The 14,670-nt window shown below is 40.1% G+C and overlaps 1 protein-coding gene across 9 annotated transcripts in view; it reads left to right on the forward strand.

The window, feature by feature from the left end:
* LOC146830635 (uncharacterized) overlaps nt 1-14,670 on the forward strand; it is a 310,983-nt gene that overhangs the window by 57,191 nt on the left and 239,122 nt on the right. For 3 of the 9 annotated variants that reach the window (XM_085604820.1, XM_085604824.1, XM_085604823.1), the window contains one exon: nt 1,813-2,380. The exons of 5 other annotated variants lie outside the window; for them this stretch is intronic. In XM_085604820.1, coding sequence (XP_085460946.1) covers nt 1,813-1,883 — 71 coding nt within the window. In that variant the 3' untranslated portion in view covers nt 1,884-2,380. Of the gene's footprint in view, nt 1-1,812; nt 3,633-14,670 lie in introns of those variants that run through there. One more of the 9 variants, XM_085604818.1, reaches the window with a different exon arrangement.

Genomic DNA, 14,670 nt, shown 5'->3' on the forward strand with positions numbered 1-14,670 from the left:
GACATGGCCATATGCAAATGAGTCTGACCCTGTGCCTCATGGGAACAGTCCAGCCCGAACTGCCAAGCCATGTCTTCCCTGGACCGGAAACAAGCTTCCTAGGACCGGTTTCTGGCATTTCAGCCGTCTTCAGCCAGGCTTGCTTGAATCCAGTGGCAAAGTGAGCAAGGGACTCACGTCTGAGCATACCCTGCCAACTTATGGCGAACAAAGCAAAACCAAAGTAAATGATGGACGGAGTGTTGAACATTGCAAGCACTCACCCCCAGTCAACTGATCTGGGTTTAATCCATCACCGTTCTTTAGCCTACTCTGCTACCCCAGTTCAGACATGGCCATATGCAAATCAGTCTGACCCTGTGCCTCATGGGAACAGTCCAGCCCGAACTCCCAAGCCATGTGTTCCCTGGACCGGAAACAAGCTTCCTAGGACCGGTTTCTGGCATTTCAGCCATCTTCAGCCAGGCTTGCTTGAATCCAGTGGCAACGTGAGCAAGGGACTCACGGCTGAGCATACCCTGCCAACTTATGGCGAACAAAGCAAAACCAAAGGAAATGATGGACGGAGTGTTGAAAATGTTCCCATGAGGCACAGGGTCAGACTGATTTGCATATGGCCATGTCTGAACTGGCCATATGCGACCAACCTATCTTCCATGTCAGCTCCCTGTATGCCCACTTCAAAAGTCTCTTGTAGCATTCTTAGATTCAACCAGATCTCCTTGGTAAGATCTCGGCAGGTGATCATACAGTTCAGATCAGGCTCCCCTATGGATCTCTGCCTTCCAAGTGCTACTCCATGAGTAACTGAGGTCATTACCCTATCCTCAATAAATGTATTAAGTTATCACTCACCTCTAGTACAGTGCCTTGAATTTGGAAACAATCTGAATTGATTCCTCTGCTCAAGAAACACTTAGCTGACCCCACTAAGACGGACAATTTTAGGTCCAACCCCTTGCTGCAAGCCGCTTTCAAAGATAGTTAAACATCAGCTGAATAAATACTTGGAACAGCCCTTGTTACTGCATCCATCACAATCTGGCTTTTGCCATAGGCATAGCATGTATAAAGACCTGCTTGATGTTGCCGAATTCATCAAGACTTGCCTAGATCAGGGATATGTAGCTGCCCTAAACCTGCTGGATGTGTTGGCAGCATTCAGCACCCTCACATCAAATACTGTTGTACAGAATAGCAGAGCTAGGGGTGGCTGGGTTCAGCCTTGAAAGGAGTTCATTCCTTCCTCACTGAAAGGGGCAATGTGTTATCCTTGAGCCCTTCACCAACTCTTCAAAATCTCTCACTTATGGGGTTACATAGGGCTCCTCTCTGAGCCCCATACTGTATAATGTCTATATGCCACTTTTGGCCTCCACCATTGAAGTATTTGGCATTCAAGTAATCTCTTATGCTGATGACACATCTTATCCTGTCATTCGGAAAAAAAGGTGGTTGGTCAGCTTGCATTTAAGAGAAGCCTGGTGGACTTTCTGGAGTCGATGAACAGGAACTGCTTTAGGGCGGCACACTTCTAAAAGGGAGATATCCCTGTTTTGCCATACAACGGCTGGGTGGTCTAAAGAATGTTGGCTAGCTGAGCTGGACCTTGCTCCCACCCCTAACTGTGTAGCAAAAAATCTGGGAGTAATGTTGAACAACAAGCTTTCTTTATGCCCCCAGATGTATCAGTGGGTAGTATGTGCTTTTCTTCGATACACACTTTGGAATACGTTCCGACGGAAACTATTGTACTTGTGTCTCTCACTTCCAGACTTAATTATGGCAATGCTTGTATGTGGTTTTACCTAGATGCCTGCTCGATCACCTGTACGTCATCCACAACGCTGCTGCAAGGCCCATCCTTCGGGTCCCTGTTATGATGTGTACTTATTGGAATTCTCCTCTGGCTCCACCCAAGAATGTTAGGCTGACGGCGCTCGAGGATTGTCAGTTGCAGCTGATTTGCCGAGGTGGTCCGACGCCAGGTTCTGCTTCTGACTAAGCACTTTCTTCAAGTTATTCTGTCTCCTGTGTTTTCTCGTGCGATCCATCCCAGTCACCCAATCTCAATCAGTGAAATCACACAGTAAAGAACAATATTGGCTCCGTCTTAAGAAATGTATCATCTTCATTGCTTTTCCCTCTTTTCATAAAACCGCTCCTAAATATCCCAGTAAGAGGCTTGGGGGCATATCAGCAACAACCAGCGATAATTATCGCTAAGCGCACTTAGCGCTAGGATGATTATCGCCAGCTAGTGTGGATTTTTATCGCTGAGATAGCGTGCTATCAGCAACGCTTATCTCAAAAGTGATAAGAATCCTAGCGCTAGCTGCCTAACGTGAGATTATCGCTGGAAACCCAGCGATAATCTCACGAAATGTGGCGTTAGCTTGTTGATAGGTCCCCACAAACTTAGCCATGATATCCACCTTCCATAGGATATCATGGCTAAGTCAGTCCTGAAGCAGGCGTACGGAAATTAGCGATAACAGGGGTTATCGCTACTTTTCCTGCCGCTATGCTTCATAGAGTGGGGCTTGATGATAGGAGAAATGTCGCTTAGCGACATTTCTCCTGTCGTGTCAGGTCAGGAACGCCCGCAAAGCTGGGCGTTAAGAATTTGGGCGCTAATGCAAGGTTTCACGTGTTAGCGTGACCTTGCTAATTAGGCGATAAAATTATCGCCACTTTTCGGCCTAAAACGGCTGCAAAAGCGGCGATAATTTTCTATCGCCGCCTTGTGAATATGCCCCTACTGGGCATATTATCAAGACAGGCAATAAAATTATCGCCGCTTTAGCGGCAGAAAACTGCCGCTAAAACGGCGATAATGGGCTTGATAATATGCTCTATAGAATTCCAATTGAAGCCCATGTTAGATGTGAAGGACGTATAACATGGGCTTCAATTGGAATTCCATAGAGCATATTATCAAGCCCATTATCGACGTTTTAGTGGCAGTTTTCTGCTACTAAAGCAGCGATAATTTTATCGCCTGTCTTGATAATATGCCCCCATGTTTCTATGTGACTATTCGAGCATTAAGATCAGAGAATGCCATACTCTATAGAACCCCAGGTTTCGTCTTAAATTATGCAGAGGTTGTTCCTTTACCTACCAGGTTTCGAAAGCATGGAATGAAATTCCTCTTTCTTTGCAAAATTTCTAATGAAAGCCAGTTCAGGAAGCAACTGAAAACCTGGATATTTAGCCAGCGATACTTTCTTTTTCATCAGTTTCATCTTTTGCTTCTAGCGCCGGGATCTTTACCTGGCAGCTGTGCGCTTTATAAATCTTATTGGATTGGGGTCCAGTGAAGGCTGTGATGACTATAGCATTGGCATCCACCAGAGCATAGTTGAGTTAAGAGGAGAACCCTGAGAGAATACATGTAAGGGAGGTGTCTGAAGCAGCCAATCCCACAGCTAGAGCTGCCTACTCGTAGGAGGAAGCATGCCTCCCAGCAGTAGATTAGATACGAGATACAGGGAGCTTGCCAGAGTATCAAGCGTGCTCGATGATGGAAACACTAGCACAGCCAGTATGAATGTGGTCCAAAGCTGAGTGAGGCTGCTGGTGCAAGACCAAAACCAGGAGGCTGTTTACCACAGGTTTAATACTCAGGGGCAGATTTATGAGCCCCTTGCGCCACTTTTGCGTCACTTTTAACATGGGAAAAGTGACGCAAAAGTGGCGCAAGGGGCTCATAAATCTGCCCCTCAGAGTCTCATGAGGGAGACAATAGGGGTAGCTGACACACTTGAACCGTGACTGCAGGTTGCCTGCTTAGGGACAGGGAAGTCTATCAAGAGTGATGGGTGCTAAGAGTTGAGGCAAGAAATGTCTGAGTTGCCCTCACTGGAAACTCCAAGGGACAAATTTACAAGCCCCTTGCGCCACTTTTAGAATGGAAAAAGTGACGCACAAGTGGCGCAAGGGACTTCCCATTTAGGTGTAGAGCATACTTAGACATATGCATGAGTCCTGCAATAGCATACCATTTTGCAGACATTATTACAATATTATCCATCTTGGGCCAAAAATTATTCGAGCAATTACTCATCAATGTATTGCAGCATTTTACTTTGTCTTTAATAGATGCATTGAGAACAGTATCGCTCATTGCAGAGATTAGCAAGGTGCAACGTAGAAGGAAATAAACCAAACTGCTGGATGGTGTGAGGTGTGGCATCATTTATGAAAAAGAGAAAAATATACTCTGGGTTGAGTAATGCAAATGTGTCACGTGACATTACTTTATCATTACACACCAGGGTAGAGTGTTGTGAAAGGGGGGAATGGCATGACTATACACCAGGAGAAGGAAAGCAATACATCTCACGCAGAATTAACACATGCAAGGTGTGCAATACTAAATCTAAAGAAAAACAATCTACTCCCAGTCTAAGGACACTTGTTCATATTCACATCATGTAGGCTTAAGCTATGGCCTGTCACACATGTTTTGAAGTAGAACTCTTGAAAAATACGTACAAAGTGAGTGAGAATATTTTCTCTGATGGATGCTTTCAAACGTCTGCTTGTTCATTTTGGCTTTTTCAAGTTCTACACGAACAATCTTCATTTCGTAAAATTTGTAATCGTGTGTTCGATGTTAAATAGTGCTAAACATCTTCAGGCTTTTAAGGATGGTGGTAACTGTACTGACCAACCAAGCTCACCAACTCTGACCTTAGAATACATTTGCCGGATGTAGAATAAAACCGTGAACTATTGCTTTTTTTAAGCTCATTCCCCTGAGCATTTGGACACCAGAACAGTCAAAGGGCAGGCAGACATTTCTGTTGGAGCTAAAAGTAAATAACAGAATAAAAGAAGTAAACACAGAGTACAGACCCATCACCTTTAGATAATGGTATAAAAAGGTCAGAGGTAAATATCTCGGCTCGCAGAAATACTTTTTATGTCAAAGCAAAGTACCAAAAAGAGAGAAGTGAGAAGCGAGCTTTGTACATAGGCATAAGGTCAACAAGTCCAAAAGTTTGTTTCTTTCTCCTCTCAATTCACCCTGCCCTAATGCATCTCTGTTGTTTGGCTCTGTGATGTTACTGGTCTTTATGACTGCTTCTCTGTGCTCAAAGATGATACAACAATAAAAGACAGCCGTGGCAAGAGGTTTGATGGAGAGAAGGGCAACAACAGACACCGAAACCAATCACATACTGCTCGATGGCCATTCTTTTCCTATTGATTTGTTGCAGCAAATTCAGTGTGAGTGCATCTTGTCGGATGAAGTACGACAAATTATTCAGTCGTAGATCGTCATCATTTCTGAATGCCATTTAATGCCCAAAAGAAATGAATGGACATGCTTGAATCGATAAGAGCCACTGGTAATTACTGTGGAAGCATGCATTATTTTCAATAACTCGTCTCTGCCTTTACAGATATGGACCAACCATATGTAAAAAAGTTCTCTCCTTGCCAGGCATTTTTGTGCCCCGTTGGGTCACGTCAGTGAAATGCCACTGAGTTCTGTGGCATAAGAATATATATATATATATATATATATATATATATATATATATATATATATATATATATATTACCTACTGGCGGTCGCCAGTAGGTAGTTATAGTTAGGACCCTGTTTCCATAGGAAAACCGCAACATTCTATTTGGAATAACTTTGGCGCCGGTCGACGAATCCTCGCGAAATTTTCAAAACTAATGGGGCGCTACGCTCCGCTCCTACCCTGAAAGTCTCGGGGGGATTCGTCAAGCGGGGGCTGAGAAAAAAGGGGGGTCCCAAAACGCGTTTTTCCCATGCATTTTTCCATAGGACCTTTAGACACAGCTACAGCCCGAACGGCTGAACAGAGTTACTTGAAATTTGGCAGAGAGGTAGTCTACAGGTCAAGGAAGTGCCTTTTGTAGGTCTGGTGTAAATCTGTTCAGTAGTTCCTGAGAAAATAGCATTTAAATCAATATATATATCTGTGGCAGCTTACGGTGCGCTTACGGTGCGCTTACGGTAAGCTTACCGTACGCGTACGGTGCCGTGCGCGAGCTCAAATCTGATTGGTTGTCACATGACTGTAAACATTCGAATCGGACGAAATCAGGAAGTGTCGGCCGCCATTTCGTGTGTTTCACACAGAAAAAAAAGGGAGATAACTTGAAAAGGGGGCAAGGAAGAGAGTTACAGACCCCCTAACATTTGAAAGGGGGTCAAAGAAGGACAGAAAAGTACAAAAAAAACATTTATTAATTTTTAAAAAAAATCGCGGGGTACGCGTACGGTAAGCTTACGGTGAGCTTACCGTACGCGTACGGTAGAAAAAAAAAATAAAAAAAGAAATAAAATTCAGATTTAAGTGTTTAGATATTAGGGGGCTCTAAAAAGAGCCGTTGTGTTTATGAAGTGATTTGATTTTTTAGTGGTACCTACAAGTAAGTACCGATGCAGAGTCTAAGGTTCAAGAGGAAGACTCTGTTCCCTTCATCAGTGAAGTGTACACCATCTCCTCTATAAATGTCTTGCATGTCGTAACGCAAGTTGTTGTGGTAAATGGAACCCATACCATAGTCTCGGAGGAAAGCAGAAACAGATTTATTGACGTGCTTTCTTGCTTTGTCAATCTGCGGACAAAAATGATTGGACCAGTTCCATTTTTGCCTTTGGCATATGTTAGAATACACAAAGGCAGTTTTAGGGAAAAGTGAAAACAGTTGTGCAAAGGTCTCCTTCATAAGCATTTCCAGACCTACCCCAGTCAAAGGGCCTAGGTCATTGCCACCACAGTGCACTATTATGAGGTCAGGGTGTTGGATTTGCATGAAGGATTTCACCAATGGCATCAATTGGTGCCACTTTAACCCTCTCTGACCAATCCATTTAATGTCTACATTTGGCAAAGCAAGGTCTCTCACCATACCTGTTTTCTCTGCATACTTTTCACTCCAGAAGACATAGCTGTGCCCTACAATCCACACTGTGAACATCTTCCAAGGAGATCGGGATGCACTCAGGAGGTGTATTTCAGTAGAATGGGAAAAAGTAATGAAAGACAGTTTGGAAATGGAGGCATACATATTTTTTTAAAATAAAAAGAACTCATTGGCTGTTTCATACCATTCTACACTAAAAACTAGGCTGTAGGTGTCAATATATAGAAGCATGTTTTGTATTGGTACAGAAAAATGTGTTACCAAAGAACAGTACTATGGATTTGCTGTTAGGTTTGAAAAGTCAAGCACTCTTGCTCTTTGGAAATGAAACATTGTGTGGTGAACTTCTGACCTAACTCTACACAGCAGTGTTTCAAGAGCTGTTGCTATGGTAGCAGGCAGAAGCCAAGTTGGGGGAAGGGTACTAGGCTGAAGTCAAGTTGGGGGAAGGGTACTTTTGGAAAAGGGTTGGTTTTCAACCAATAGAAATGTGTGATTACATTTGAAAAAAAGGGGGAAGCACTGAGATTTGAAATTAACATGTATATGTGTGGAAAAAGAGAGGGAAACATTGCCATTATCTGGTTCTGCTGAGAGGAGAGAGGTGTACAGAACAGAGATCCTGGCTCTGATAATCTGCTGTTTGAGTGCCACATTTCTTTCACAACTAACTAATTTTAAAGGTGAGTTATGAGTTTGAGAGGGGATGTATATGGTAAATTAAGAAATGAATAATAGAATTGGAATTCCTTTTGTTGAAGTTGTGTTTATCGTTTTGTGTTTTGGGAGAAATTTAAATGTAAGGAACATGTAAAATAATATGGACTATGTTTTCACCATAAAATAGGGTGTATTGTTATAAATGAGGAATACTTTTAGGGTTTGAGGTTGCAGTCAGTAATGCAAATACATTCAGCATCACTAAGGCTGGTTGCCCTTGCTGGAGTGTAGTCAGTCACCCAGGTTACACATGTTTCTGGTCTCAAAAAGCTGTTTGGACATGTGCTTTTTTCAGAATCTGAAAAGTGGATTCAAAATGTGTCAGACTGTAAAAGTACTTATCACTTGCCAAAAAAAACAGTAGGAAGTGTGCTTTCCAATTGGCAAAGAAATTTCGTTTTCTGACTAATATCAAACCATGACTCTGTGTGCAAAGAGGAATTATAGACAGAGATTTATTGCGTATTACTCTGGTAATTTTACAGTTGCATTAGTAGGAAAGGGGGAGCTATTTTTTCTGCAGAAGCAGACTCTTAGCACACACCCAGCTGCTTATCCTGTGGAATCATGCATAGTATTCACAACCGAGTGGGGTTTGAGGTTGCAGTCAGTAATGCAAATACATTCAGCATCACTAAGGTTGGTTGCCCTTGCTGGAGTGTAGTCAGTCACCCAGGTTACACATGTTTCTGGTCTCAAAAAGCTGTTTGGACATGTGCTTTTTTCAGAATATGAAAAGTGGATTCAAAATGTGTCAGACTGTAAAAGTACATATCACTTGCCAAAAAAAGAGTAGTAAGTGTGCTTTCAAATTGGCAAAGAAATTTCGTTTTCTGACTAATATCAAACCATGACTCTGTGTGCTAAGAGGAATTATAGGCAGAGATTTATTGCGAATTACTCTGGTAATTTTACATTTGCATTAGATGGAAAGGGGGAGCTATTTTTTTCTGCAGAAGCAGACTCTTAGCACACACCCAGCTGCTTATCCTCTGGAATCATGCATAGTATTCACAACCGAGTGGGGTTTGAGGTTGCAGTCAGTAATGCAAATACATTCAGCATCACTAAGGCTGGTTGCCCTTGCTGGAGTGTAGTCAGTCACCCAGGTTACACATGTTTCTGGTCTCAAAAAGCTGTTTGGACATGTGCTTTTTTCAGAATCTGAAAAGTGGATTCAAAATGTGTCAGACTGTCAAAGTACTTATCACTTGCCAAAAAAAACAGTAGGAAGTGTGCTTTCCAATTGGCAAAGAAATTTCGTTTTCTGACTAATATCAAACCATGACTCTGTGTGCAAAGAGGAATTATAGACAGAGATTTATTGCGTATTACTCTGGTAATTTTACAGTTGCATTAGTAGGAAAGGGGGAGTTTTTTTTCTGCAGAAGCAGACTCTTAGCACACACCCAGCTGCTTATCCTGTTGAATCATGCATAGTATTCACAACCGAGTGGGGTTTGAGGTTGCAGTCAGTAATGCAAATACATTCAGCAACACTAAGGCTGGTTGCCCTTGCTGGAGTGTAGTCAGTCACCCAGGTTACACATGTTTCTGGTCTCAAAAAGCTGTTTGGACATGTGCTTTTTTCAGAATCTGAAAAGTGGATTCAAAATGTATCAGACTGTAAAAGTACATATCACTTGCCAAAAAAAGAGTAGTAAGTGTGCTTTCAAATTGGCAAAGAAATTTCGTTTTCTGACTAATATTAAACCATGACTCTGTGTGCAAAGAGGAATTATAGGCAGAGATTTATTGCGTATTACTCTGGTAATTTTACATTTGCATTAGATGGAAAGGGGGAGCTATTTTTTCTGCAGAAGCAGACTCTTAGCACACACCCAGCTGCTTATCCTGTGGAATCATGCATAGTATTCACAACCGAGTGGGGTTTGAGGTTGCAGTCAGTAATGCAAATACATTCAGCATCACTAAGGTTGGTTGCCCTTGCTGGAGTGTAGTCAGTCACCCAGGTTACACATGTTTCTGGTCTCAAAAAGCTGTTTGGACATGTGCTTTTTTCAGAATATGAAAAGTGGATTCAAAATGTGTCAGACTGTAAAAGTACTTATCACTTGCCAAAAAAACCAGTAGGAAGTGTGCTTTCCAATTGGCAAAGAAATTTCGTTTTCTGACTAATATCAAACCATGACTCTGTGTGCAAAGAGGAATTATAGACAGAGATTTATTGCGTATTACTCTGGTAATTTTACAGTTGCATTAGTAGGAAAGGGGGAGTTTTTTTTTCTGCAGACGCAGACTCTTAGCACACACCCAGCTGCTTATCCTGTGGAATCATGCATAGTATTCACAACCGAGTGGGGTTTGAGGTTGCAGTCAGTAATGCAAATACATTCAGCAACACTAAGGCTGGTTGCCCTTGCTGGAGTGTAGTCAGTCACCCAGGTTACACATGTTTCTGGTCTCAAAAAGCTGTTTGGACATGTGCTTTTTTCAGAATCTGAAAAGTGGATTCAAAATGTGTCAGACTGTAAAAGTACATATCACTTGCCAAAAAAAGAGTAGTAAGTGTGCTTTCCAATTGGCAAAGAAATTTCGTTTTCTGCCTAATTTCAAACCATGACTCTGTGTGCACACAGGAATTGTTTTTAGATATTTAATTTGTGATGGTGTTATTGTGATTTTCACTTGTAGGAAAGGGGTACATAGTATTTTAAGATTTGAAAACATCATAAAAAATGTAGTAATATATTTAAATAAAATAAAGGAATTTTTTTTTAGTTTTTTTCAGGTATTGCTGAAGAGCAGTGAACAAAATTTAAGATGCCTACAAAATCCAGACTAAGGAAAAACCACAAAAAAAACTATATTTGAAGACAACTGGAGGACCTAAGTTAGTTGGAGATGCTCATGTTGGGAAAAAGAGATAGTCTTCTGGTAAGCAGACAAAAGATTTTTTAAGCAATATCTTCAAAAAAAGGAAAAATGTACAAAATGTCTGTACTGGAAAGAATGTTTTAAATAGAAAACAACAGGAAAAAATTGAGCATTTAGTTAATGCAAATGTACCTTCAGAAACAATAAAGATTAACTTAAAAAGAAAAACAGCGTTTAAAGAGATTCGTAGAAAAATGTTTCTGAGAAGAGTTATGTCCAATTTGATAAAGGATGTGAAGAAATATAAGAAAAAAGCTACATTTTATAAAAGAAAAAAAGAAATTGAAGCCATTGCAGCAAAGGCTTTAGAATTAAAAAGGAAACTATTCATTTTAATTTTGAACAGGATGCGTACATTAGATAAAATGGTCAATGTACTGAAATCACAAAGCAAAAGGAAAAGACTAGTGAAAAGAATAAACTTTTGTAAAGTGTTTTTAGGAGAATGGATGCATAGTTCAAGTAGTGAACCTTTTTTTAATGAAGAGAGTTATTTTCAAAGTAATAGTTTGCTGCATGCAGTTGACACCAGAAGTCGTGCTTATGAAGTGAAAAATGGTTGTATAATGGAGAAGGAGAAAATGGTTCCAAGAGATGAAGTACAAGTGATGGCGGATGAGGCTATGGGGAGACGTCCTAAAGCCCCAGTGTACACTTGGAATTGTAGTAGTATTTGCACTGTGCGTCAGGAATCTATTGATAAATTTCGTGAGTTTCTAAGAGAATATAGTAAAAAAAGTGTTAAACAGAAGATTAAGGTGCTTCAAAGTCTAGATCCATGCAGAGTGAGAGAGAATACTGGTTTGCAGGGACATTCTCTGGCTTGTCTATCTATAAAAGTGTGTAAAAGTGTTTTTCATCATTTTAGGATGCTGGCTGTTCATCATACTGAAATGAGAAAGTTTGTGAGACGGTTGTATTTTGCTAAAAGTCCAGCAATAAAGTTAGATGAATTGAATAGGGCTCTGTTCCGTGGATCGGTATCAGATGTAGAGAAGGTTACTGATGAAATTCAGTTTTGTTACTTTGGTCCAGAACAAGAAAGTGCAGAAAAGGACACAGTAAATGAGGAAGAAGTGGAAGAGAATGTAGAACCCTCTGTAAGTAAGGCATTTAATGATCAAATAACAAAATTTGCAATAATCTCTAATGAAAGACCAAATATTACTTGTATTTGTTGCCTCAGAACTCATTATAGAAAACAAACCAGGAATGTTGATCTCTACAGAAAAAGTGAAAATGAAGATAATTATAAGTGGAAGGATTTTGCCACATATATATTTCTTGAAAATTGTTTTGAATTGGGTGAAGATCAGCGTATTTGTAAATACTGTTACAACAAGTTAGAGGAAAATAGAATGCCGACCAGAGCTGTACATAATAATTTAGAATTGGATGCTATTCCTGCCGAACTTTCTGAATTAAATACATATGAGTCTATACTTATTCAATGTGTTGATCCTTTCCAGACCATAGTACGTATGGAGCCCAAAACTGGTAAATTACCTCCTTCAGATTTACTGAGAGGTTTAAAAGGTAGAGTGGTGTATTTGCCCTTGGATTTGAAAAAAAATATGGAAACTATTGATGCAGATACTTTGGAAACTGAACCATTAGTTATTCTGGTTAATGGTGTACCTACAAAGAATAAGAAGATTTGGCAGGAGCTGGTAGATGTACGGAAAGTACAAAGAGCAAATTTGTATTTGAAAAGGAATAACAAATGGTATGAATCAATTTATATAGAAGAAGAAGAAGAAGATTTACAAGAAGACACAGAAACACCAACTGGACAAATTGAAAAAGTGGACAAGTCAAAGGAAGAAGAAATTTATGAACATTTTAGCATACATCCTCTTCATTTAAAGGAAGTTATGGGAGACAATATTGATCTGTTTCAGATGAAGAAAGCAAAAGGAACTCCCGTGAGTGTATGGGAGGAGAGCTTGGAAGCTCGATGTTTTCCCCAGCTGTTTCCTACAGGAAAAGGAGGACGATACGATGAACGTCCAGAACAGATTCCAGCTTCTGAGTATAGAACTACAAGACTATATGCAGAAGATCCCAGATTTCGACAAAGTATTCCTTATTTGTTCCATCTTTTATTTGAAAGCGACTTGTCTGCATTATCATATGCAGTAAATCACATTTTAAAAAGTGGAGTACATTTACAAAATGTGTCTGCTAAGGATTTTATGAAGAAAGTGCAGCACCGAGATGATCATTTGGAAACACAACTGATCAATCTGATGGCTTGTCAGCGTGGGACAAATGAATATTGGTACCGACGCCATGGTGAATTAAAATGCATGTTACGGAATTTAGGAACACCAACATGGTTCCTTACCCTAAGCTGTGCTGAGTACGCTTGGGATGATTTACTGGATTTTCTACGAGAGGCAAATTCAAACATTAAAAACATCGAATACAAGACAGCAGGAGAACTGTGCTCATTGGATCCGGTTAATGTTTGCAGATATTTCAATCATAGATTTGAGGCTATGATGTCCTTCATCTGCAATAAAAAAAATCCACCTCCTTGGAGAAGTAGTGGATTTCTTTTGGAGAAAAGAGTACCAGGCAAGAGGTGCTCCTCATATTCATATGCTGTTGTGGATCAAGGATGCCCCAAAGTTTGGAACAGATACTGATGAAGCAGTGTTATCTTTCATTGAAGAATATGCAACATGTGCTATACCAAAAAGCACAGAAGAGAAAAAGTTAAAGGAGCAAGTTTTACGTTTCCAAAGTCATCGGTGTGGAAAATACTGTCGACGGAAATACAAGAGCAAAGATAAATACTACACTAAATGTCGATTTGGATTTCCTAGACCTGTTCTTTCAAATGGAAGAGTAAACAGTGTTATGTCATCTGTGAGACATACTATTACAAGAAAATCACCTAAGAATACCTACAACCTTAAAAGAAAAGAAGAATCAAAAAATATAAATGACTACAACCCAGTCATTTTATCCATGTGGAATGCTAACATGGATATACAGTATGTAGCTGACAATTCAATTGCTGTTGCTCGATATGTAACGTCTTACATTACTAAATCAGAAAAAACTGAATTGAAAGAAATGTGGGAAGAGATTTCTCACGAGAAGACTGTCAGTAAGAAGCTGTACAGTTTCAGTTTAAAGATGTTATCGCATCGAGAAATTGGATCCTACGAATGTTCAGATAGGTTATCTTCTGCAAGTCTCTACTCGAAATCAAGAAGAATAATTTGGGCAAGTTTAGGCCTTGCAGCAATGAGAAATCGGGTACTGAAATCTGTTGGAGAAATTGAATATTTGGCCGAGAATGACCCAGAAAGTACAGATATTTTGAAATCAAACATGTTGGACACATATTATCCCAAGAGAAGTCTTCATCTAGAGAACATGTGTCTTTATGAAGTGCTGCAGAACTACATTTATTCACGGAAAGCCACAGAAGACATCAACAATGGAAAATATAAAGTCATTGGTGAGGAAGGATGTTTGGTGAAGGAAACAAAAGGAAGTTTGATAAATCACAGGAAGCTGAGTTGCGACACTACTGACAAAAAGGAATTTTACTACTTGGCTCTTTTACAGCTGTTTAAACCATGACGTACAGAGGATAAACTACTGGGAGAATTTCAAAGCTATGAAGATTCCTTTAATGCTTGCAAAGACAGCATAGAATGCAGTACTTTCACAAATTATGTGCAAATGTTAAATGAAGAAATTGAACAGGAAACTACAATTGCAGCTGAAGTAGCTAGAGACAGTTCTCAAGACAGCCAAAGTTCAGGAACACTCAGTCAAGATCCCCTAGGACAACCAATCGTTGAAAATGAAGCTGCAATAGCCATGAATGAAGTGGAAACGGCTATGAATCAAGCTCAAGAATAATTTATAGACTTACCAAATTTGGAAAGACAACTGAATGAAGAGCAGCAACAAATTTATGAAGAGATCAGAAACAAAATTGATCACGGATTACTACATGAAAAAAAAGAGTGCTCATGCACATCATTTCATCCAATCAGGATGTATGTAAGCGGACAAGCTGGAACTGGAAAAAGTTTCTTAATAAAAGTCATCAGAAGCTACCTACAGCAAAAAACGGATTCAACTTTGTCTTGTGTGGTTACTGCTCCA

The sequence above is a fragment of the Triturus cristatus genome, chromosome 5_1, assembly GCF_964204655.1.
Source record: "Triturus cristatus chromosome 5_1, aTriCri1.1, whole genome shotgun sequence".
In the NCBI taxonomy this organism is placed as follows: Eukaryota; Metazoa; Chordata; class Amphibia; order Caudata; family Salamandridae; genus Triturus; species Triturus cristatus.